The 26,488-nt window shown below is 44.9% G+C and overlaps 1 protein-coding gene across 3 annotated transcripts; it reads left to right on the top strand.

The window, feature by feature from the left end:
- The first annotated feature begins 5,732 nt into the window (after positions 1-5,732).
- On the top strand, positions 5,733-24,412 carry DUT (deoxyuridine triphosphatase). Of its 3 annotated transcripts, none has more exons than XM_054043102.1 (7): positions 5,733-5,842; positions 6,834-6,966; positions 7,988-8,079; positions 11,392-11,436; positions 22,604-22,678; positions 23,504-23,574; positions 24,287-24,412. In XM_054043102.1, exons 1-7 carry the CDS (start codon positions 5,821-5,823, stop codon positions 24,341-24,343), a joined length of 495 nt encoding a protein of 164 aa, XP_053899077.1. In that variant the 5' UTR covers positions 5,733-5,820; the 3' UTR covers positions 24,344-24,412. The 3 variants fall into 3 exon arrangements, with proteins under 3 accessions (XP_053899077.1, XP_053899075.1, XP_053899076.1); XM_054043100.1 differs by lacking the exon at positions 5,733-5,842 and adding an exon at positions 5,901-6,151; XM_054043101.1 differs by lacking the exon at positions 5,733-5,842 and adding an exon at positions 5,903-6,070.
- Positions 24,413-26,488: the final 2,076 nt, after the last annotated feature.

The following is a 26,488-nucleotide window of genomic DNA, read 5'->3' as shown; positions in this document are numbered from 1 at the left end:
GTTGAATGTCTTAATTTTCCTGCTCAAAAGAGATTATTCCTTTAATTGCTAGGCTTTCTAAAGAACATCTGTTAAACATTTTAACCTGAAATAAATAATTGAAGTCCACTAAACTATCTGTGTGTCATGTTCTTTTTATAGTATATTCTGGAATATTACAGTACTATATGATCTCATGCATTATCATTAAAAATAAGCTATTTTATTTCCATTAGAGAGAATATATGTATAATTAATATTTAAACTACAAATTGCTAAAAGGTATAGTTAAACAAATGACCCCAAACCCCTTATCATAAATCCTTGCACTGTGTCTTTTCATTGTAAAGAAAAGGAGCTACCTGCACCTGCCCTACACTCAAACACTTAGCCTACTCTGCTGACAGAATACCACACTTGTGAAATTTAACAATCACTTCCCACTTTAAAGCAGCGCATGAGTATGGGCATATTGAGGCATCACTCAAAGAGGGCAGAGTTAAGGTTACATGGACATACACCTTAGCTCTGTAGTTCCTCATTTTCTAAAGTCTGAGTTTTCTGAACTTGACATTCTGAAAGGGCACAAGCTACTGCTGGGCAACCTTAACTCTGCATTAATGAAGGTATTGCCATTTAATTTCCTTGTTTTTTAAACAGAAAAGGAAATGTTTGTTCGTAGGAGTTAGTGCTCATTTAGGCATTTGTAATTCTCACCTTGGTTTGCAGCTGATATGCTACTGTGGTTACGTAATAATCAAAAAACCTAGCTTTTATATAGGGCTTTTCATCAGTAGATCTCAAAGAATGTTACAGATGGGAAACTGAGGCATAGCAAGTCACCCAAGGTCATCCAGCAAGCCAGAGGCAGAGGTAAGAATAGTTCCAGACCAGTGGTCTTTGCCCTTGGCCACATGGTTGCTATGTGATTCTTAAGTGCTGCTCCTGTACATTTTGTTACAGTGGACTGGGGATAATGGTCATACTTTGAAATGTTTGCAATGTGTATCTGCTAACAGGACCGGAGAGAGAAATTTCATCCATGGTCTATGTCCCAGCTTCCGCCCCCAGGAATCGGGCCCCGCTCGGCCTGGGGTCACGGGGTTTGGGTCCGGGCCGGAGCCGCTGGGGCCGGGGCCAGGCCGGAGTCGCTCGGCCCGGGGCCGAGCCGGCGCGCCGGGGCCCGAGGGGCTCAGGCCGGGGCCGCTCGGGCCAGCGCCCCAGGGCCCGAGCCGGGGGTGCTCGGCCGGGGTTGGAGCCGTGGGGCCCGAGCCGGGCTGGGGGTGCTCGGCCGGGGCCGGCGCCCCGGGGCCTAAGCCGGGCCGGGGGTGCTCGGCCGGAACTGGGGCCGCTGTCCCGGGGCCCGTGCAGGGCTGGAGCCAGAGCCGCAGGGGCCGCTCGGCCAGGGCCGGACTGGGCCGCGCTGCGCCTCCCAGGAGCCCTCCTCACACCCCCCCCTTACCTGTTGCTGCCGCCGCCTGCCCCTTTTCAGACTTCCCGCGAACATCTGATTCGCGGGAAGCAGGGGAGGGGGAGGAACAGGGGGTGGAGCATTCAGGGAAGGGGAGGAGGGGGAAGTGAGCTGGGGGCGGAGTGGACAGCTGCGGAGCCCAATTCAGCAGAATCGGCTGAATCAGCTTAAAGCCGGCCCTGCTCCCAACATTTTCAGCTCGCCCTCCCCTTCCCATTAAGCCATTAGTGGCCACTGTAGCAGCCATTAACATGTAAGATGTTGCTCCTTGCTGTTTCCTACCTTCTGCTGCTGTGTACACAACACAGCCAGCAGCTTACTGGAGGGCTACACACACGTTATCTTGGTTATGTAGCCTGAGCGGCACCCTGAGCTGGACCCCTCACTCCCAATACTAACCTGCAGCTGCAACTCCTGCCCCTGCTTCAACCAGGCTTCCTCACCCATGCCCCAGGCTCACCCAGTTCACTCCTTTTAAACCAGGCCCCTGACCCACACACACTATGGCCAGTCCTGCCCCCTCACCTCCTGGGGTGTTTGTACTTTAACTATTGGTTTTCTGGACTGCAGATGTTTAAATTTGCATTACCTTCAGCCCTCCCCCAGATCCCAGCTCACATGGAGAGAGGCTCAGACACCCCAGAAGGAGCCACGTCCCCCAGATTACAGAACACACAATGGTCAGGGGAAAGAGATCTGTGTAAACTCAAAAGCATGCCTCTCTCACCAACAGAAGTTGGTCCAATGAAAGATATTACCTCACCCATCTGGTATCTATAGTAACTTTAACTAATTACAAATGACACTTGAAAAGACAAGTATGCAAGCATTTTACTTGTTAGGGAATTATGCACCCCAAAATTAAAAATTCTGAGCACAATATTTTAAAATTCTGCAAAATTCTGCACATTTTAGTTGTCAAAGTAATACAATATAATCATACCAGTTTCAATTATTTTGGTAATGTATTTCAAAATATCTGTCAGCAGGTATGTCTGTAGCAATACAGACAACAAAAGAAGATTCAGGAAATGTTTTTTGGCAAATAGGTTCCTTACTAGGCATATTAATTCAGAACTCTGAGTAATAATTCATTTAAATTACAATACAGAAATGTATTTCCTGCACCCCTCAGAAGAACTGCAAGGGCTTGGGGGAGTCAGGGGTAATGGAGGAGTTGAGGGTGAGGGAAGTAATTGCTGGGAAGGAGCTTGGGAGTGAACCTGGAGGATTGATGGGTGTGAGTGGTAGAAGTATGGAACAGTTGTTTTTCTTGGGAGGGGGGCGGGGGAAGAGGCATTGTTAGGGAGTTGGGGAACCTTCATGCACACTCTGGCTGATCCCTAGCTTCTCCCATTCAGTCAGGCACATTTGCCCAGGCCCCCCATATGTCCCTGTAATCCCATTCAGCCACCCCTCTACCCCATCCCCATGCACCCCGACTCCCATTTAGCCCATACCAATCTGTCCCCCAAACTAGCCCTTCTGAACCCATCTATGTGACCCATGAGCAGCCCCTTGTGCTCCCCCCTCCCCACATCCTGTGCCTCTCACCTGGTCCCGCAGGCAAGGCACTATGAGGAACACAGCTTCTCCAGGGCTGACTGCCTTCTGTTCTGGCACCACAGCAGCCCATGGTGGGCAAAAGGCGTAACTGAAGCACCTCTCTGGCAGTGTGCAGTGGCACAGAATTCCAGGAGTAGCATTTCCTCTTTTCCCTCATGGTATGAAAGGGAGAATGCCTAATTAGACAAAGATTTAGTTTCACCACTTGCTGTTTATTTTATAACTTGAGAGTCCATAAGCTGGAAAGAGTATGCACACTTCTACAACATTCATTCTCTCTCTTTCTGTATTTACCCCTTTTCCTTATGCTCTTTTCACTTTCACATGATTTTAAGATTTCACATGAATCATAGGATTTGAAAGGACTGCAAGGTCATCTAGTCTAACTCCCTGCCAAAATGCATGATTTGTTGTTCTAAATCATTCCAGACAGATGCTAGCCTTCTTTTGAAAATCTCCACAACCTTCCTAGGTAGTCTGTTCCATTGTCCTATTGTTCTTACAGTTAGGAAGTCTTTCCTGCTATCTTTTTATCTCTTTTTGGTGGCTCCTTGATGAAGAAGAATTCAAAAGGGGGACAGACTATTTATAAAATAGTCCATTGCTGTGTTAATTAGAGGGTATTATACAGGTCTGTTTGTGAAAGCAATCAATTGGGGTTAGCTACAGAAAACCTAGACTGCTAATCTTCTAAATAGATTTAATTTACCTTTTTCCTCAGTATACATACCTTTGTAAAAAAATTAATATAAATCTAAAGTATTGTATTTTAACATTTTCTGTGTAGTGGGCTATAATATTCACCACTCCTCCTCATGTAAAACAGCGCAACAATTGTGAAACAGAAAGTATCTAATACCAGTAACAAACAAACCTCAAAACAAGCATATACAAAAATCTATTTTCCATGACTGGGTTAAAGCGAATAGCAATGGTTCTGCCACCAACGGCTGCATTTTAAAAAATGCAACACACAGTCCCATTTATATCTTTTGATTTTTACTGAAATATCTTTAATCAAAGCCGTAAGTGGAAGCTTTGTTAGACAAAAATTTAGAAGACTCCATTTTTAGCCCAAAGCTCTGACTGTGCACAAAAGAATGCACATGTAAAAGTGGGTGTGCAGTTTTGTATGCGTAAATTTGATCTAGGGCAGGGGTGGCCAACCTGTGGCTCCGGAGTAGGGTGACCAGACAGTAAGTGTGAAAAATCAGGACGGTGGTGGGGAGTAATAGGTGCCTATTTAACAGTGGTCGACAACGTTCGGCATGCGGCTCGCCAGGGTAAGCACCCTGGCGGGCCGGGCCAGTTTTATTTACCTGCTGACGCGGCAGGTTCGGCCGATCACGGCCCCCACTGGCCGCGGTTCGCCGTCCCGGGCCAATGGGGGTGGCAAGAAGCGGTGCGGGCAAGCGATGTGCTGGCCGCGGCTTCTCGCCGCCCCCATTGGCCCGGGACAGCGAACCGCGGCCAGTGGGGGCCACGATCGGCCGAACCTGCCGCGTCAGCAGGTAAATAAAACTGGCCCGGCCCGCCAGGGTGCTTACCCTGGCGAGCCGCGTGCCGAACGTTGCCGACCCCTGCTATATAAGAAAAAGCCCCAAAAATCAGGACTGTCCCTATAAAAACAGGACATCTGGTCACCCTACTCCTGAGCCACATGCGGCTCTTCAGAAGTTAATATGCAGCTCCTTGTATAGGCACCGACTCCGGAGCTGGAGCTACATGCGCCAACTTTCCAATGTGCTGGGAGGCGCTCACTGCTCAACTCCTGGCTCTGCCACAGGCCCTGCCCCCACTCCATCCCTTCTCACCCCCTCTTGAGCGTGCCTTGCCCTCATTCCTTCCCCCTTCGCCTCCTGCATGCCACAAAACTGCTGATCAGGAGGTGGCTGAGGTGCTGATCAGCGGGGCTGCTGCTGGGTGGGAGGCACTGGCAGCAGGGGTGGGGAGCCGATGGGGGGGCTGCTGACTTATTACTGTGGCTCTCTGGCAATGTACATTGGTAAATTCTGGCTCCCTCTCAGGCTCAGGTTGGCCACCCCGATCTAGGGAGTTATGTATGACTATAAGGAGGTATTATTTTACAGAGCATGGTGAAAAAAGTGCAATGAACATCCAAATGTGCTGGTAGAATCAAACAATGTTATACTTCAGCAGAAACAAGATGACTAGGTTAAAGTGGTAGTGGAAGTATATGATCCTCTTCATGAAAATCAAGGAGTTCCTCACTGATCATACCTTTTCCTTGTAGACTGGATTTGGAGGTTCTTATGGGTGAGCGGTTTTTTTTTGCCTTCATCTGACAGTGTTTTGTTTTATCTTTAAAATGTTTCCAGAATTATGTAAACTAGAAGTGACAGTGTTATCAAGGAGGACTTCTAGCTGATTCTGGTTTACTACTGTATAATGAATTGAAGAGATGATCTTGTGGTTAAGGTGCTGGACTAGGGTTCATGCCCAAAAGGTGTAATTCCTGACTGTACCACATATCTCCTCACTTAATGTCTCTATCTCAGCTCCCCGTCTCTGGAGATACCTGCCTACCACAGTGAAGCACTAGCGGACCATACAAGTAATTATTCACTGTGAATTTCAGCCAGGACACTAGAGAGATTGTTTTGATCCCTGTGGAAAGTACCACGGGATCTTTGCTGATCCATGACATTAGTTCTACATCTCACCTCAGACGCTGTACCTCACAGTTGCCCAGTGCAGCGGCGGAAGCTGCCTACCCAACAAGCCGACCCCGCTCCCTGCAGCACCCTGAGTTTTCCTGGGCGGCTCCCACCTCCCTCCAGCTCATGAGCGGAGACCACAGCCGAGGTGATGCCTTAGGGGTGGGTACAAAGCGGTCCCTTTGCAGGCAGCGCATGCAGTCACTGCACCGGCGGTGATTACCGGGGGCGGCTGCGTGCGCCAAGCGAGGCCTACAGCCAGGCACCAGACAGCTCGGCCTTTGCGGCTGTTGAACAGCTAGTTCCCCCCTCCCCCGAGCTGCAGCAGGCGCCATGCTGGCCAAGCGCCTCCTGGGGCAGCTCCTCCGCAGACACAGTAAGGGGAGGGGAGCGAGGGGCTGCGGCGATATTAACCCTGGCGCCGCAGCACAATCCGGAGAGGGGCAGTACGGCCGGGGTGTGGAAGCGAGTTGCAGCCTGGTTTTGCAGGACCAAGGCGGGGGTTGCAGGGCTCCGATGCTGCCGGGCCGGGGGAGTTGCAGGTTCCAGTGCGGCAGGCTCGGAGGGGCGGGGTAGAGGTTTTGCACGGCGGTGGGGAGAAGATGGCAGGGCTGCGTTGCAGGACTCCCGTGCTGCAGGGCCGGGCGGTGGTTATGGGGGGCGGCGGCAGGGTGGTGGGAAGATGGCAGGACTCCCGTGCTGCAGGGCCGGGCGGTGGTTTGGGGGAGGGGGCAGAAGGGAGAGGAAGGAGATGGCACATTGCACAGCTCCGGGGTTGTACGGGGGCGGGAGAAGAGCAGGGCTCCGGGGCTGCAGGACGCGCGGCTGGCGGGTGTCCCTGTGCAGCTTCCAGCCTGTCCACAGCCCAGGAGAGAGGCCACGTGGTCCCTGACTGGGAGCCCAGCAGCAATCCCGAGAGCCGGGCGACGAGCCCGGCCCCCGAGGGCTCCTCTCCTGGATGGGGGGGGGGGCGGGAGAGCCCATTCTGTGCTGGGGGGGGGGACGGACCTGACTCCGCCTCATGGGCCGGGCCGGGGCGTGGTAACGGTTCGGCTGGCGCGGGCGGGAAACGCCAGCGCTTCCCCTTCGCTCAGCTCTGTCTCCATCACTCGCTCTCCCCATGCCGTGCTCCGGAGCAGACCCCGCCGTGTCCCCCAGCAAGAGGCTCAAGGCCTCGGAGCCTGACCTGCGGCTCCGCTTCGCCAAGCTCTCCGAGAACGCGTCCGCCCCGTCCCGGGGCTCGGCTCGCGCCGCTGGCTACGACCTATACAGGTGAGGGGCGGCCCGCTCCGTGCGCTGCCCGAGAGCCCGCCGCCCTTGCTGCCCCGGGGATCAGCCCCCGTAGGCCCCCCGGCTAGGGCTTAACAGCCCCGCGGGCGCGCCCGGTGAGCGGAGCAGCCTCTCCTGGGTAGAGGGTGAGTGGCTGCCATGCGCCCTGCGGAGCTCGCCCCCATCTCCCGCTTCCCCTGTCGCGGGCCCGCAGAGCCCCTGCTCAGCGCCGCTGGGGTCTGCGGCCTCCCTCCGTTGTAGGGCTCGTTGGCCTAGGAGCGTGGCGCGAGACACCAGGCCGGTGAGCTAACCCAGCGCTGTGCTCTGTGTAGACACGCTGGCTGCAGCGACAGGGGAACGAGCCCCTCACATCGCAATAAGTGTGTCTGCAGGGGTTTGTACGCGAGGGTGGCCCCACTCTCATCACTTCTCCAGCCCCTCCACGTTGGTCCCTCTCTTTTCCCCTTTCTACTCTCCTCCAGTGCACCCAGCGTGCAGCAGCCTGCATCTTCCTCTTTGGCTAGGTCACGCTGCATTTTGAATCCTTTCATGGGCTTCCTCTTGCCCTAACCCTTTGCTCACCTTACCATTGCTTTGTCTCCAACATGCTAGCTTTTGTACCTTCTTCCACATTGCTTGCTGCATTTGGAAAGGACTTCCTAATGCTTACAGAGCCTTCCTTTGCCTCCTCCAAGGCCTTGAACATCAATTCTTTCTCAAGACCCACATGTCCTAGCGTGTACCAGCAGATGAGGTCACTGTAATTACTGTTACCAGCTTTTTGCTAGTCCTGCAACTGGATCAGCACAAACAATGTATTAGGCTCTGCCAAATCCAAATATCTGCATCAAATTTTGCAGATTTGTAGGTGGCTCTTACACTAACATTGTGATAGTTCTTACCCCTCAAACCCTGTCTTTACCATGTGTAATTATGGGTGCCTCTATTTAGTCATTCTATTACAAAGAAGAAAGTACCCAAAACATTTTAAGTAATTGTTGACATGTTTGCTTGTTTTATTTAGTGCCTATGACTATGTGATTCCTGCTATGGAAAAGGCCATAGTGAAAACTGACATTCAGATCTCCCTCCCTTCTGGATGTTATGGAAGAGTAGGTAAGTTAGCAGACTGTAGAAAAGCTTCATTGAAACAAAAACAACATGCATCTGAAGACGTGGGGGTTTTTTACCCATGAAAGCTTATGCCCAAATAAATCTATTAGTCTTTAAGGTGCTACCGGACTCCTTGTTGTTTTTGTGGATACAGACTAACACGGCTACCCCCTGATACTTCATTGAAACAGGTTCACTTGCCCTGAGGCTTAGTCTACATGCAGAAATTGTACCATTTAGCCAAGTCTCTTTCTATATTGATTTAGTTAAATGGGTGCCATTCCTTTGCAAGGATGCTCTTAAGCTAGTTTGAGTGGCTGCACAGGAGGGTTGTACCCATTAAAGTAAAATCTTTGGAGAAGTGAATGCGGTTAAATGGTGTAATTTCTCTTTATAGACTGCACCTTACTGGACTCCTTTTTAACTACAGCCCATTGATTGTGACTTAATTTAAATTATCTTTAACCTGGTACTCCAGTTAGGTAACATGGTGCTTACCTATTACCACATCTTTTGGTGAAAATATTTGAAGATTTGATGGATGACTCATAATAAACTATGTACATTCTTTGCTAATAAAAATGTGTATAACTTGTTGGAAGTATTATAGAACCTACATATATGAAAATTTTTGGATTTTTCTACTGCATAGTGATGTGTAGTAGATGTAGGACAAAGCAGCTGATCTAGTTAAAATATTTTAAATCTCCTAAGGTTCTCCCCCCCCCATATTCTTATCAAAGTAGAGTACAACTTAATTAGCACACCCTAGTGCACGGGTCTCAAGGTCCTGGCCCGCAGGCCGTCTGGCCCGAGAACCTTCCTACTGCAGCCCGCGGAGGAGAGACGCATGCAGACATGCTACTGCAGGGGTGGGCAAACTTTTTGGCCCGAGGGCCACATTGGGGTTGCAAAATGGTATGGAGGGCCAGGTAGGGAAGTCTGTGCCTCCCCAAACAGCCTGGCCCCCACCCCCTATCCTCCCACTTCCTGCCCCCTGCCTGCCCTTGCCCGCCCTCAGAGCCCCAACCCATCCAATCCCCCCCCCCCGCTCCTTGTCCCGGGACCACCCCCTGGGACCCCGCCCCCTATTCAACCCCCCATTCCCTGACTGCCCCGAACCCTATCCACACCCCGCCCACTGACAGGCCCCCAGGCACTCCCATGCCTATCCAATCCCCCATTCCCTGTCCCGTGACTGCCCCCAACCTCCACCACATCCAACTGCTTCCTGTCCCCTAACCGTCCCCTGCCCCTAACTGCCCCCTATCCAACTTCTGCTCCCTGACTGCCCCCAGGACCTCCTGCCCCTTATCCAACTCCCCGCCCCCTTACCATGCTGCTCAGAGCGGCAGGACTGGCTTATTGGAAAGCCTGGGAGGTGGGCAGGCACAAGCTGCGCAGCCCGGGAGGAGCGGCAGGTCAGAGCGCTGCCTGCATGGGAAAGGACAGCAGGGGAGGGGCCGCAGACTAGCCTCCCTGGCCAGGAGCTCAGGAGCTGGGCAGAACGATCCCGCGGGCCGGATATGGCCCGCAAGCCGTAGTTTGCCCACCTCTGCACTACTGGCAATGTCTACTGCAGGTGCTGCCCCTGCAGCTCCCATTGGCTGGGGGAGAGGGACAGAGATACCATCATTAGTTGCTGGGCAGAGGCAACCATGGAGGCAGCATCATTGGTTGCTGGGCAGAGGCAGCCATGGAGGCAGCGTCACTTTTTTCCACACTGAATATAAACAAGTCAAAATACCGAACACAACTATCTGATGCACACCTTGCTGCAATCCTGAAGGTTTCAACTGTTCAGTCACTGAGGCCAAACATCAATAAACTGACAGAACTGAAACGTTGCCAGGTGTCTGGCAAACACTAAACTCTCTGGCAGGCGAAGAATTGTATAAAGTTGTATGACAGTTTTACTATTTCTAAGAAATTTGAAATAAAAAATACAATATAAACATTTGCTTTTCTGAACACCATCTTCAGTGACATTATTGGCCTGCTAGGAGGATTTGAGGACTGGCACTGGCCCTAAGGTAAATTGAGTTTGAGACCCCTGCCCTAGTGGAAATAACTCAGATTGCTGTTGGCTGGCTTATGAAAACTTAAATGGTATTTTAGTCAAGTTCCTATTGGAACATGGTCACTTTCAGAACTAAATGAAAAGCCCCCTGATTTAGATTCCCCACCAAGTTCTAGACATAGAAAACTCAAACTAATCAAGCCATTTCTTCCACAGGCTGGGAGGAAAAGGATATATCTGTTTTTAAATACTTGAGGTGCTTTGATACTACGTTGTGGAGGGTTATAAGTACTTCAATAATGATTGTCTTATCACAAAAACAACTTCTACAATTGGCACTACCGGTAGTTTCCTCTTCTTGGTAATCTCAAGAAAGGCCAAGGATAAAATGGCTGTAGTCTCAACTATATTCTTTAGTGGTGGTTTCTCCAGGTAAGAATTGAAGTACTTCCTTAGGCTTGTGCTACTATTTCTCATTCTTTAATTATTATGTGTACTTAAATTTACAAGTGGTAAAGGGGGAAGCCTGTCCTGGGTTCTAAATGTAGTGTATTCAAATAGTCAATGAAATAATAAAGGACCAGCAACCATCCCAAATTAAGAAAATGACAGTGTTTCTATCACTGTTTACTACTAAAATTCTCCAAAAAAGGAGATTGTACATTTCTCTCATCTTCAGCCAATTTAAAATCTTTTTGGAAATAGATAAAGCTAGTAAGGTAACATTTAATCCCCATAGTAAAGCAACTTGAAGTAAAGCCTTAGCAACAATTAACTTGCATTAGCAACTGTCATTTAAAATCTGTTAATAGGTTGCAGGCTACACCAGAATTACAGTTTTAAGTGAGCTAGGTGTATTGTTGTATTGTGTAAATAGAGTGCATTGCACTGTACCTGAATTCTTTGTGATGATTACTATGGAACAGGTGTTTCAACGGTAATGTGAAGAAGGGCCAAGGAGTAATATAAATGGCCGTAGTCTGAACAACCTTTCTTTTAGTGCTGTTTCAAGGTGAAACAATGCATTTCAGCTACTCTAAATAATCATACACCCAATTCACTTAATCTGCAATTTTACTGTAGCCTGCAACTGTTGATATTGTCACTTATTGCAGCCATGTAATGACACTTGCTGTACATTTTGTAGGATTACATGTAGGTTTTGGAAGGAGCTAGGTCAGAGTTTTTGGTGGTGGGACTTACTGATTTTGAGCAACCTATCGTGCATAGAATACATACTAAAATTCATTTTCAGAAGGTTTCTTAAACTTTGAAAAATGTTTTTCATTTTCTAGCCCCACGTTCTGGATTAGCTGCAAAACACTTCATAGATGTTGGTGGTAAGATGTTTGTTTCTTTCACAGTCTGTAAATCTTTATTCTATGTCTCAAAGTGAAATGTAGATACTAAAACTATAAAGTGACAACTCAGCTTCATTAATAACATTACTTTTATGGGCTTCGTTAAAATAAATGGAAACTGTGATTTAAGATTTTCAGTCATATACCAGTATCTAAGTTACCAAATTCTATTTTGAACTGAATCTTGTTTAATTAAGGTTTTCATTTTCTTACCAGTCTTTCAGATTGATTTGGACTGGTAAGAAGAAAGTTTAGGTCACATTTTTGGGCTCCAGTAAAGCCATAATTCTTTTCTAATCTGCATATTGATTTTTTTTTTAGATATAGAAAATAGTAACCAAATAACCTTCTCTCTGAAGTAATGCCTGATGTAGCCAGTGCTTAATGGGCCAAATGCCTGTCTAACAAACATTCATCAACCAAATGATGATGATAATTGAACTAAGTACAACATACGTTCCTCTGTATCTCTCAAGTTTAGATAAAGCATTGGGACCAAATTCAACTCTGCCATGAACTCATTTACAGTAGGGTTGAATTTAGACCTTTTCATAACCTCTTGCAGTTCTGGGGTTTACTGTAAACTGTAGGCAAGTACTAGGGATGATTTTTTTCCTTGTTCTTGTATTTTTCTGTCTTGTTCAATAAGACTCAAACTTTCTAAGGGTATGTCTACACTACGAAATTAGGTCGAATTTCTAGAAGCCAGTTTTATAGAAATCGGTTGTATACAGCCGATTGTGTGTGTCCCCACATAAAATGCTCTAAGTGCATGAAGTCGGCGGACCGCGTCCACAGTACGGAGGCTAGCGTCGACTTCCGCAGCGTTGCACTATGGGTAGCTATCCCACAGTTCCCACAGTCTCCGCCACCCATTGGAATTCTGGGTTGAGATCCCAATGCCTGAATGATGCAAAACAGTGTCGCAGGGGGTTCTGGGTACGTGTCGTCAGGCACCTCCCGTTCCGTCAGAGCAATGGCAGACAATCGATTCGTGCCTTTTTACCTGGGTTACCTGTGCAGACAACATACCACGGCAAGCATGGAGCCCACTCAGCTCAGCTCACCGTCACCATATGTCCTCTGGGTGCCGGCAGATGTGGTACTGCATTGCTACACAGCAGCAGCTAATTGCCTTTTGGCAGTAGACGGTGCAGTATGACTGGTAGCCTTCATCGGCGATCTGGGTGCTGGCAGACATGGGGCTGCATTGCACACAACAGCAGCCCCTTGCCTTTTGGTAGAAGATGGTATATTACGACTGGTATCCGTCGTCATCGTACTGCAGTGGCTGTCAATCATGGGCACCTGGGCAGTCTTGACGATGATGGCTATCAGTCGTAGTATGCTATTTTCTGCCAAGCACCCAGAAGATGCCAAGGGCTATCAGTCATGCTGCACCGTCGTCTGCCAGCTTCAGATGTAAAAAAATAGATTTGTTCTGTATTCATTTGCTTCCCCCTCCCTCTGTGAAATCAACGGGCTGCTAAACCCAGGGTTTTGAGTTTAATCTTTTGGGGGGGGCCATTCTGTGTGACAGTTGTTTGTGTTTCTCCCTGATGCACAGCCACCTTTGTTTATTTTAATTCCCTGTACCTGTACGCCATGTCGTCACTTGCCCCTTCCTCCCTCCATCCGTCAGATACTAGTTTCGCGCCTTTTTTCAGACCAGACGCCATAGCACTGGTATCATGGAGCCCGCTCATATCACCGCGGCAATTATGAGCACTATGAACACCATGCATATTGTCCTGGAGTATATGCAGAGCCAGGACATGCCAAAGCAAAACCAGGACCAGCCGAGGAGGCGATTGCAGCGCGGCGACTAGAGTGATGATGAAATTGACATGGACATAGACCTCTCACAAAGTACAGGCCCCAGCAATGTGCAAATCATGGTGTTACTGGGGCAGGTTCATGCCATGGAACGCCAATTCTGTGCCCGGGAAACAAGCACAGACTGGTGGGACAGCATCGTGCTGCAGGTGTAGGACGATTCCCAGTGGCTGCGAAACGTTCGCATGCGTAAGGGCACTTTCATGGAACTTTGACTTGCTTTCCCCTGCCCTGAAGCGCCAGAATACCAGGATGAGAGCAGCCCTCCCAGTTGAGAAGCGAGTGGCGATAGCCCTGTGGAAGCTTGCAACGCCAGACAGCTACCGGTCAGTCGGGAATCAATTTGGAGTGGGCAAATCTACTGTGGGGGCTGCTGTGATCCAAGTTGCCAGGGCAATGGAAGACCTGGTGATATCAAGGGTAGTGACTCTGGGAAACGTGCAGGCCATAGTGGATGGTTTTGCTGAAATGGGATTCCCAAACTGTGGTGGGGCGATAGACGGAACCCATATCCCTATCTTGGCACCGGAGCACCAAGCCACCGACTACATAAACCGCAAGGGGTACTTTGCAATGCTGCTGCAAGCCCTGGTGGATCACAAGGGAGGCTTCACCAACATCAACGTGGGATGGCCAGGAAAGGTACATGATGCTCGCGTCTTCAGGAACTTTGGCCTGTTTCGAAAGCTGGAGGAAGGGACTTTCTTCCCGGACCAGAAAACAACCGTTGGGGATGTTGAAATGCCTATCGTTATCCTTGGGGATCCAGCCTACCCCTTAATGCTATGGCTCATGAAGCTGTACACAGGGCTGTTGGTTACACAGGGGCTGTAGCGGCGGTCTCTGCTCCTGCTGCCTTTCCTGCAGCTCAACCATACGCTGGAGCATATCAGTTTGATGCTCCAGCAGTCGGAGCATAGACTCTTGCCTTCTGTCTGCAAGCTGACGCCACCTATCATCTTCAGCCTGCCACTTGCTCTGTTCAGCCCGCGATTCAGCCCGCCACCTCTCCTCTCGTTCATACTGTGCTTTTCTGTAGTCTGACATTGACTGCCTCCACGCATTCTGCTGTGCTCTTTCAGCATGGGAGGACATCTGGAGCTCTGTGAACATGTCATCCCGAGTCCGCCATTTTCTCCTTCTAATCTTCACTAGCCTCTGAAGGAGAAACATTTGCAGCTGGTGGAGGAGAAGGGAAAGGTGGTTAAAAAAGACACATTTTAGAGAACAATGGGTACACTCTTTCACGTTAAATTTTGCTGTTCACATTACACAGCACATGTGCTTTCGTTACAAGGTCGCATTTTTCCTCTTATATTGAGGGCCTGCCGGTTTGGTGTGAGAGATCACTCAAGCAGTGCCAGGCAACAGATTTCGGCTTGCAGGCAGCCATGGTAAGCCACAGTCTTTTGGCTTTTTTCACCTTAACATGTGGGAATGGTTTCAAACTGTAGCGCCCTCATTTCCCATACCAAGCACCCGTTGGGTTGGCCATTTAAAATGGATTTGCAATGTAAAAGGAGGGGCTGCGGTTCCCGGGTTAACATGCAGCACAAACCCAACTAATCCCCTTCCCAACACCCAATTCTCTGGGATGATCACTTCATCCCTCCCCGCCACCGCGTGGCTAACAACGGGGAACATTTCTGTTCAGCGGAGCAGGAACGGGCACCTCTGAATGTCCCCTTAATAAAATCACCCCATTTCAACCAGGTGACCGTGAATGATATCACTCTCCTGAGGATAACAGAGCGATAAGGAATGGATGTTGTCTGTATGCCAGCAAACACCGGGACCATACGCTGCCATGTTTTGTTATGCAATGATTCCAGACTACGAGCTACTGGCCTGGCATGCTAAAGTGTCCTACCATGGCGGACGGGATAAGGCAGCCCTCCCCAGAAACCTTTTGCAAAGGCTTTGGGAGTACATGAAGGAGAGTTTTCTGGAGATGTCCCTGGAGGATTTCTGCTCCATCCCCATACATGTTAACAGACTTTTCCAGTAGCTGTACTGGCCGTGATTGCCAGGGCAAATTAATCATTAAACACGCTTGCTTTTAAACCATGTGTAATATTTACAAAGGTACACTCACCAGAGGTCCCCGGTGTGCCCTCAGGGTCTGGGAGCACGGCTTGGGTGAGTTCGGGGGTTACTGGCTCCAGGTCCAGGGTGATAAACATATCCTGGCTGTTGGGGAAACCGGTTTCTCCGCTTCCTTGCTGCTGTGAGCTATCCACATTATCTTCATCCGCCTCTTCCTCGTACACCGAACCCTCTTCCCTGTGTGTTTCTTCAGTGAAGGAGTCATAGCACACAGTTGGGATAGTGGTGGCTGCAACCCCTAGAATGGCATGCAGCTCCGCGTAGAAGCGGCATGTTTGCGGCTGTGCCCCGGACCTTCCGTTTGCCTCTTTGGCTTTGTGGTAGGCTTGCCTTAGCTCCTTAATTTTCACGCGGCACTGCTGTGCGTCCCTGTTATGGCCTCTGTCCTTCATGGCCTTGGAGACCTTTTCTAATATTTTGCCATTTCTTTTACTGCTACGGAGTTCAGCTAGCACTGATTCATCTCTCCATATGGCAAGCAGATCCCGTAGCTCCCGTTCGGTCCATGCTGGAGCTCTTTTGCGATCCTGGGACTCCATCACGGTTACCTGTGCTGATGAGCTCTGCGTGGTCACCTGTGCTCTCCACGCTGGGCAAACAGGAAATGAAATTCAAACGTTCGCGGGGCTTTTCCTGTCTACCTGGTCAGTGCATCTGAGTTGAGAGTGCTGTCCAGAGCGGTCACAATGAAGCACTGTGGGATAGCTTCCGGAGGCCAATAACGTCGAATTCCGTCCACACTACCCCAATTCCGACCCGCTAAGGCCGATTTTATCGCTAAACACCTTGTCGGAGGTGGAGTAAAGAAGCCAGTTTAAAGGGCCCCTTAAGTCGAAAGAAAGGGCTTCGTCATGTGAACGTGTCCAGGCTTAATTCGATTTAACGCTGCTAAAGTCGACCTAAACTCGGAGTGTAGACCAGGCCTAAAAGGGGTTGTTTTGCACACTCAGCTAAGTACTGACTACTTTTCCTGTTAGATCTGAATCCCCTATTGTTTCTGTTTTCTTGGGTTAAAACTAATTGTTTCATTCTTCCCTACCTATTTATTTTTCTGCCCTGAACTTTAACACAAAACTATAAACATCATCCCAGAATTTCAGACTTAATTGTGACTGTCCTTGCTTCTGTTAGTCATCCTTTTATTGCTGCTCTTTGTACTCCATGTCCTCTTTTTATGCCTTGGAAATAGTCTTAAACATGTTATTTAGCTGCTACTTAGTAATAATTATAAGAACCAAAATATTGGCTTCAAGAGTAACTCATTTCTACAGCCAGTTTCCTCCATTTGACCATTAATCTTTTTCCTTGCCCATTTTTACCCTGACAAAAAATTTAATATTTAAAGGTGCTTGGCATATAATTTTAAATGGGTATAAGAAATCATTATTTCTGAGTATTAACAGTATAAGCAAAGGAAAATTATATATATTTCCATATCTAGTTCTTCACAATCAGAAAATGGCTAATTAAGATGACTTAGCTTTGACGTAGTAAAAGATACTGTAGTTTTACATCTTATTAATCAAAACTTGGTGGGAAATAATAAGGAATCCCAGAGGCAAATTTGAAAGATAAGATTTCTGCTTTATTATTCTAGGAAAAAATGGTTTGGAAAAAGAATGGTAACTTAAATTTTAGACTCCACTCATTATTCAACCTTTGTATAAATCTAGTAAAATCAGAGTGGTTTTGAATAATAGTGAGGATATGTGATACTTTCCTCTGAATCTATATCAGTTGTAATTACAGATACTTGCCAGACAAGCTCCCTTATAGCAGTAGATAGGATACGTAAAATAAGTAGGTTATAGGGAAGCTCCAGCTGGTCCACCTTCCCATCAACCGCACTCTTCATCACACTCAATACAAGTCATTATATATGAAGATCCAGATCCTTGGTGTAGCTGAGCTGCAGCCAGCACAGGACCCACTAAGGTGCAAGGAAGATGGATCTAAGCCATTTGTTTCCCTCCCCTGATCCTGGAGCCAAAGCTGAAACCACTCCCAGTATAATTTAGAACATCTTACGGGCCCTGTAAACCAGCTGAGGATCACTGGAACTTATTCAGGGCTGGCTCTACCCCTGATATATTCACTATGCCAGCCTAATGTCATAGGGGATTTTCCTTCTGGGGAATCCTATGTTGACCTCAGGACAGCTCTCTTCTCTTTGTGTGTGTCTGATCGAACAAAAGGAACAGGGACAAGCTGTGACCGAAATATTTTCCTGGAGTATCTGGTATACATACTGTATTGTAGAATAAGATCTGTGCATCTAAGGTTATAGTCTTGTTACATGATCACAATTCTTTTCTATCAGTGCATATACACAGGGGTAAGAGTGGGGGTAGAGTAACTTTGGTATTTTCTGAATTGAGTGCTTTAACTGTAATCTTATGTTTAACTTTTGTGTTCAGCATTCGAAAAAGGTGACAGTTCAACATCATAAGTGAAAATAATCATGACAGGTGATAGGGTGCCTCTTATGAAAAATAAAACAGATGTTTTCTTGGATCTCAGTGTCTTGCATAAGCACACTTGACATAGCAGAGAAATGTTTTATTTCAATACAAATGTATTGTCAGCGGTCCCAGGCTGTAAATAAGAGGCCCGGGGAAAAAACTGAGCATGCAGGATTCTGTTCAGAATCCACATCTGCTAGGCGTGGATGGTTTTCCAACAAGTGACATGCCAGAGTCTCGACAGAGCAAGGGCTTTTGCATGAAGTCAGTATTTCACTGTGCCAGTTCCAATGCATGATTTTTCCAGTAATGACTTAGCTGCTTTCCACCCAAAGTAGATCATGCAGAAAAGTGTCCTAGTGTTCAAGAGACTGTATAACTGTTGTAACTTGATGTTTGTCTGTTACGTTAACCTTAAGCAGAGCAAACTTCTGCCCTGCTACCTCCTGTTAATCCATACCAATTACTTAAATTGAGTGCCTCTTGTACAGAACAGAGGATGTTTTAGGTTCCTGCCCTAAGTACTTTACATTTTTTGATACAGACAGTGTAGTTTGACCACCAAATGGAGGTCAGTCTCAGTGGTGCACTTTTAAAAAAAAACAAAACAAAAAAAACCCACCCCACTATTGGAATACTCTTTAAATTCTTTCCTTAGCAACCCTTTTTCTATTTGGCAAACTCTTACCCTGCTGTGTTTCTAATGGAGCTTGAAATTAGCATAGCTTTGACAGCATTTTTGCCACTTCATTCTGCACAGCACTAGGTTAGCTGCAGCATATTCCAAAATCATTTTGCTTATCACATCTTAGATTTAGGTTCCAAGGGCAGATCCAGCCTATAGCATGTATGCTTTCAGGGCAGAAGTCATCTTTCTCTATTCCATCCTGAAAAAGAGAACTTTTCACACACACTGCATAGCCTGAGTTTGATTCTTGACTCTATTAAAAAAAGATATCCTATCAGGCTACAGAATCATTATAACCGCTGTCTAGTTCATAATTTCACCCTAGGAGGTGGTGGTAAATCATGAAACTGGTTCTATCTAGTGTAATGATAATTTCAGTGGTTTATTCTTTTTACTACTAGGACTGGTTTTGACAGATTTCTGTGGCTGAACTCCCCCTTGTAACTTGGCTTTTATCAGATGTAGCCTTTAACTCACTGGGAGGATATTTTTCTCTTCCCCACCCGCAGAAGACAAGAGAGGAACTGAATAGCGAAGTTATCCTATTTAAAAAACAAAACAAAACAGGAAATTCCCCTTAAGTAGGAGTTTGAAGAGAGCTCTGATTACAGGGAGTAAAACCTCCAATCTCACAGGACATGGGGGATTGGTGTGATGGTGTCCCCAGATAGGGTGGATCTCCTTCCCGTTTCCTCAGTTAGTACATGGAATCATGCTGTCACTGGCTGAGTCCTCTGGTGCTGCCTGAAGGGACCCAGTGGCAGTTAATTCTGCTGCAAGCACTCCTGTGTAGAAATCACATAAGACTATACAGACTGTCATGGAGGGTGGTGGTTAGTTCAATGTTTCACCCTTATCGAACAATCCTGTAGAGAAGTTTCTGATTGTCAGAGAGGGGAGCAGATGATGCTCATAGGCAGCATTTCTGTGTAACCTGGGAATTCTGACTGTATAGGTGGATATGATAATCTGGATCTTGATGTTAAGACTTAATGAATCAGTAAATGGGGTAGATTATGACAGAGAAATGGTGCATAACACCTTTTATGAAAGGCAGGTCTAGTCATCTTCAGGAAGGGTTTCTACTAGTTTACCAATATTACCTTCTGTGTAGGTAAACTTGCTGTGACTGAATTTGATGTTTTTGGAACATTACTTCAAGGCAGGATTTAGTCCTTAAAATATATGCATTCAAATCCTGTGGACTTCATCTGGAGTTGCACATGCACATTGGAGTATAGAACTTGGGAACAAGATACCTGTTTTTAAGTTTGGGTACTAGGGAGCCAGGTGTTGGAGTATCTATTAAACAGACCTAAGCTGTGTTTGTTAAATGTTAACTCAGCAAGAAACAGTACTCGGAGGCTATTTTGTGTTACATGTGCTGTTTGTTTTGGGGAAGTGCTGAAATGGAGATGGCACATCAATGCCAAATCCCCATGGCAACATTTGAGGGGGTGATCAGAAAAAGCAGGAGCCTGTTCTTTAAGGAAAATATTTGGATGGCAACTTTACAGCAAACACTTTCAGCATGTCATAGTGAGTAAGCTACAGTTCTAGTCTGAGATGTGGTTACTGAAGCAGCATTATGAAGCTTTCCTACTTTCAAAGGCCCAGCCAGTAAAAGGTAAAGGAAAGACTTCAGGCCAGATCTTCCTCAACTAGTGTAAATCAGCCTCCAACATGCTAGCTTTTGTACCTTCTTCCACATTGCTTGCTGCATTTGGAAAGGACTTCCTAATCCATACAGAGCCTTCCTTTGCCTCCTCCAAGGCCTTGAACATCAATTCTTTCTCAAGACCCACATGTTCTAGCGTGTACCAGCAGATGAGTACTTACTGTTACCAGTCTTTTGCTAGTCCTGCAATTGGATCAGCACAAACAATTTATTAGGCTCTGCCAAGTCCGAATATCTGCATCAAATTTTGCAGATTTGTAGGTGGTTCTTACACTAACATTGTGATAGTTCTTACCCCTCAAACTCTGTCTTTACCAATGTGTAATTATGGGTGCCTCTATTTAGTCATTCTATCTCCACTGCTCCTCTCAACAAAAATTGGAGTCTAGCACTAAATAAAACAACAATTTATAACAACTCTGAATTTAAAACTTAACCTACAGTAAAGTAACTGTAAAAAGTAAAATGATGACTCTGGCATTTCACTTTACAAACCGTTAAAGGGGGTTAACTCAATGGGGCTATGCCCCTTAACTATTGTGGCTTTGTTCCACCATCCCTGTTAAGATGCTATGGGGAGAGAGGTCTTGCTGATGGTCCCAGCCATCTTATTTAATGCGCTGGCACTAGTTTCCTCCCTACTCATTATTCCTGAGTTTAACTAGTTTATTTTTATGAGCACTAAGGCACATTGATGACCCTCTCAACTTTTCTTTGTAAAGCAAAAGGTGAATGTCACTAAATGTAACTTTATTTTTAGTTTACTGCAGATTCCTAAATAGCCAATTAATCTTATTTTCACTTTTTTCCCTACTTTGACTCAATTTTTGTTAGAGGCTGGTGGTATTTATTTTAGAATAAACGGATTCACAATTAAGACAGTTTTTTTTAAAAACCACAGTGGTTTTGTCTGTATAACCAGACTCTTAGAATAACATGAACTTCACTACAGAGTTAATTAGTCTCCAGTATGCACAATACAGAAGAGTGCCACTTTTTATTACTAGAATAGGCCTGAGGGTCATGTATGCAGAGCTGTATGAATTGTCTGTTTTCCCAGAAAATAATACCAGTACTGACAGATTTAGAAAGTAAACTAGTAGTAACGACTCTGCTCTAGTGTGACCTAAACCAGCATTGCAAGCATAGCTTTGGCATTACATGGGAAGGGAATTTATTTAAGTGTATGGGAGTTAATGCTTTAATTAGAATGTTTGAAATTGCCAGGATTCTTCTCTTCTACGGATTTCCGACACAAACTTTAACCAAAGAGCAGCACTAAATTTAGATTTTTGTATGTATATATCTAAGCAGGCTGTCTAAATCTCCATTGTACTTAAAACTTTAGAGGATGACTGAGCTTTTAAAAATACTAGGACTGTAGTAATCCATCAAGAAGCAAAGTCGAACCACTAAAGAGTATTTTGTATATTACTTTTGAAAGTAAAACTAGCTCTGATTATGTTAAATTAACAAGTTCCATTCTCAGTCTTTGTAATAAGTAGCAATATCTAGTTCACATGCTGGGACAGGAAAAAAAATGTACTTCTAGCTGAACAGAAACACTTTTTGACAATAAATGTCTTAATTAAATAGTTCAGATGCTTAGGTCAGATACTTGGTCAGATAAGGTACTTAGCTGTTGCCGCACCCATTGGCAGTTGATGGGATTTAGGCTCTTAAATCAGTTATGCACTGCTATGCTGAGTTCAGCAACACCTAAATACCTTTAAATATCTGGGCCTTAATGATTTTTAGTAAGTATTTTGAAGCTTATTTGTGTGGACTGTATGTGCTTTCAACCCTCCTACCATATTGCTTCTATTCAGAAAATGTTCCGCATTAGCTGATGCTCTATTTAAAGAAGAACTTCAGTAAGGCTAAGAATATAAGATAGCCAATCATATTTTTAACTTTATATGACAGCCAGACTACGTTTTCCATCAATAATGTCAATTTTAAATCCAGAAGAAATCTATTGTTCTAGACAACCAATTTGATGCAGTCCCTTTCTCAGCTAAATTTGTTTAATCTTATATATGGGATAGCCAAAACAAACCATCATATAACTTAACAGCGGTATTAAATGCTTGTTGAAATATGCAGATTCAATTTTAGAAATAACACTCTAGAAAAATGCGTTGGGGTCTTTTTAGTTCATAATCATTGCAAATTAGACTTGTATCCATCCAAATTAGAAATTTATCCATCCATCCATCCTCTTTTCTCTTTAGAGGATGGATGGATGGATACATTTCAGCACATTAAGTGAAACTACTAATCTAACTTAGTATTTCCATGAGTATTTTTCTTCCATTATATTAACATCTCTCCATCAATTGTAGATACAGTTCTGAATTACTCCCTTTATTACAGCTGGGGTCATTGATGAAGATTACAGAGGAAATGTTGGTGTTGTACTTTTTAATTTCGGCAAGGAAGATTTTGCAGGTAAGTGTTAGATTGGGGAAAAATCTGTATTTGAGGTTGCAGTCAGCCACCTAAACTTGATATTTGCATATTCCCTAAGGAAAAAATAATCCTTAACTGTTCACCCAAAGTTAAGAATATGCCTCCCTCCTCAACCAGTAAACGTATGGAAAATCAACTAAGTCCTCATCCATGCCTTGCAACAGGCAACCATGAAGTCTTCTGCTCTCAGTATAACAGGTGCCATGGAAAGACTTGTAGCTCCAGGACTGAGCTAGTAGCTCTGCCCAGTGGCAATTTTTTCATCGGGCAGATTTCCCTATGGTTCACCAGGAGAGGAGTCCCAGTCTGATGGACCCAACTGGGACAATAGTTAGGAATGATGAAGACCTTCCCCTTTCCCTCCCCACAAACACGTCCACCCCTCCAATGCTTTACTATTCTACTTCCCCTGTGCTCCTAGATGTAATCAGAATATATTTTGATTCTGGGGACAGTTGTTATCTATCTAGAGAAATTCAAAGGAAGGTGAGGAAACCAGGGTTGCATTTCAAAAAGGGAGCACTTTATGCATAGTCTGCAAAAAGTTAATAAATATTTTTCTGGAAAACTTGTGTCTGACGTTATTAAACTAAATTTAGTGATTAGTGGGAAGTTGAGTGAGTTTTAGTCTTGCTTAAAGTGCAGGTTATGCTCAGAAATTTGAACTCATTGCTACAGATGCCTACACATAATTTAAATTTCAAATTTAATGCTACTGCCATAATGTCTTATGGTAGTCTTAAATATGGAGGTTAAAGTTGTATTGGGCTTGTTTTAAAAAATAACCTATTAACTTCTCTTAAGTTAAAAAAGGAGACAGAATTGCCCAGCTGATCTGTGAACGCATCTTCTATCCTGAGCTGGAGGAAGTTCAAGTAAGTTACTGGAATGAAACACTTGCATTAGTCTGAATGTATGGAAGAGCTGTATTTAATCTCTCAAAATTCAGAGAACAATTGGGCTTTTCAAAAAGTTATTTACTTCCGTTGCTGCCTATAACAACATGTAAATTATCATTGTTTGAATTCAAAAGGAAAATGTCTGCAGTTTAACACTTAATTCTAAGTCTTTACAAGCCTATTAGGGAGGTCGGGGATGTGAAGAGTTGAAAATCAGTGATTCTTAAATATAAGAATTACAAACAAACTTTGGTGTTTACTAGAAATCTGGAATAATTTCAGTTTGTAGACATCTCTGCTTACAGTTCTATAATTTATGACAACCAATGCAGTTTGCCCATGTCAATGCAAGAGAAAGAATGGGCTGATAATCCCACCCTGAAACAACCACTTTAAAGAAATAAACTGAAGAGATTGATGCAATTTTCCTGGAGATGAGCAATTTACAATTTTAAACTATTGAAAACACGTAAGATATTGTAAAAATATATTTTACAGTGTGTTCTGTTGACTCGAACTTAATTTTAGTTTAAAAAATTGAAGCTTATTTATGCTTGTGCAGTAAAGATCTCTATAAAAGAAAATGTACTGATTTTTCTGTGGGGAAGATGAAGAGTATGCAAGAAACAAATGAGTATATATTACAAGCATAAGTTTTTAAAAAGCTAACCTTATTAATCTCTTTCAGGTTCTGGATGACACTGAACGTGGTAAAGGTGGCTTCGGTTCCACTGGCCAGAATTGAAGAGAGGTGTTAGATGTAATAAATTCTTACTGTATTTGGATTTTATTGATTAAAGGTTCTTTTTGTAAACGGTCTTTCAAGAATTGTTTCAAAAGGGGAGTTGGGATTTTAGGATCTGTGAAAGTAAGGGACTCATAACTCAAGCATTATACAAGCGTCTACAAATCTCTGTCCTCTTGTCCACTTCCAACCTGCTAGCAAGTGATGTTGAACAGCATGCTGGCTTGCAGTACAGAGAAATCTGCACAAGAGATTTGACAAAGTATTTTTTGTTAACTCCTAGGATCCTGAACCAGTGTTTCTATTGAGATAGAAGTTTAATGGTACTAATTACATTGTCACCTTTGTGCAAGCTAGATTTTCTGACATCTTCAGATAAGTAGTCTTTTTCAAGAGAAAAGTGTGTGAAGCTATCTTGCAGCAGATTAAAGAAAAACATAACTCTCTTTTTTGGAAACTAACAATTTATCTTATGCCCAGATACTGCCTGGTGTAAAAACTGCTTAATACAAAACTTGTCAATGAATCAGTACTTCTGCAGTCCTGTCAGTCTGTCTTTCTGGTAAAAATGTGACCTTCTCAAATTATAGTGAGACATTGAAAAGATGCTTCAACACTCAAGTCTTTCATGTAAATAAGCCTGTGAGACTTCAGTATAATGTTCAAAAGACAGTTATGTTGGAGAAAGATGTTGTAAAGATGACAAATGGTCATTCAACATCCAACAAACAAGGTTTGTTTAGTTGCAGTTTGATCTGTAAATACAATCCTTCACCTATAGATGGCTTCAGTACATGCAAAGAACAGAATTGCCATGTCAACAAAATCAGTTCATACAGGGTGAAGTGTGAATAAATACTTCACAGAAAGGGGACTCTGAATCATTATTGGAATAGTCCATCCAGAGTAGTCTTTTAGGTAACAGTCACTCCACCAATTAGGATAACGTTGTTTTGGAGTGTATCCCAAACCTGATTATTTTTTAAAGTGTAGGAGATCTATAGCTTAATTGATCTATTAACATACAGGCAAAGGACCATGCACTAAAAAAGGGGGTAAGGAGGAATGAATGTGAAGTAGTCTTTTCTGTAAAATGGCTAGAAGAGTTGTGGGTTTTTAAAAAAAAAAAAAAACAACACTTTACCCAGAGGAAGAACTGATTAGCTTTCCTGCAATTGCCTGTATTGTATTGCACATCAATAATAAGGAAAGAGTTTAAGTGAATGTTGCAGATCTGTGGAAACTTTCATTTAAGGATGTCTGTACTTTACAACTTCCCATTGCTGAGAAAGGTAAGGGGTCTATAGGATTATGATGAGTGTATGTTCATCCACGGTCTACACTAGAATTATTACATCCAGCGCTCCTAGTGCACACACACTGCCAATGGAAGAGAGCTCTCCTGTCTGCAGAATTACTCCACCTCCCTGAGCGATGGTAGCTATGTCAGCAGGAGAGCATCTCCCGCTGACATAGTGCTGGCCATACCGATGCTTACATCAGCGTAACTTACATTGCTCAGGGGCATGGCTTTTTCCACACCCCTGAGCAACTTAAGTTATATCCAAGTAAGCCCTAATGTAGACCTTCCTGTCTCAAGCTTTGTGGCTCACATGCTTTTAGTCCTGTCTCTTCTAGGTTTAAATCCTATAATGCTGAAGATCCAGACTCTTAGTGTTGTATATGGCACTGTTATCCATGCCAATTTCTCAGTATTCTAATGCCACTCATCTCTTGCATCTTGTAGTTGTCCTACTGTCTGCTGGAATTTGGAACCTAAATACCAAGTGACCAGAGTTCTGTCATTAGCCAGGATAGAGAACTTTCTGATGTACATCTAGCTGTAGTGACTGCTTTTTATTTCTGCAACACACTTAAGGTATTTGATCACGAAGGCCTTAGAAGTTGACTCACCATGAAACAGCCCATTTCTGATGAGACAGTTGGAGGAGGGCATTTCTCAGTGACCTACTTTTGAATCCATGTTAAAGTACTAGCCCTGTTCTTTACAACGGTTAGAAAGTGAGGTCCAAGACAGCTTGGTTATCTTGTCCTTTGTGACCTGCTAAAGCAGCTGCACTTGTCAAAGCTTGTGAAGGTAGGTTCTGTTTTAGGATAGAACTTACAAATATAAATGATTGCTAT

The sequence above is a fragment of the Malaclemys terrapin genome, chromosome 10 (genome assembly GCF_027887155.1).
Source record: "Malaclemys terrapin pileata isolate rMalTer1 chromosome 10, rMalTer1.hap1, whole genome shotgun sequence".
In the NCBI taxonomy this organism is placed as follows: domain Eukaryota; kingdom Metazoa; phylum Chordata; order Testudines; family Emydidae; genus Malaclemys; species Malaclemys terrapin.
Note: the sequence above shows the minus strand (reverse complement) of the source record. Positions and strands in the feature narration are given on the sequence as shown.

Bases quoted from the DNA above. Each gene is read 5' to 3' on its own strand.
- DUT (XM_054043100.1), top strand. From the start codon at position 6,028: ATGCTGGCCAAGCGCCTCCTGGGGCAGCTCCTCCGCAGACACAGTAAG. The intron at 6,967-7,987 runs GTGAGGGGCGGC...TGTTTTATTTAG, and splicing joins GCTGGCTACGACCTATACAG to TGCCTATGACTATGTGATTC. The intron at 8,080-11,391 runs GTAAGTTAGCAG...TTCATTTTCTAG, and splicing joins TGGATGTTATGGAAGAGTAG to CCCCACGTTCTGGATTAGCT.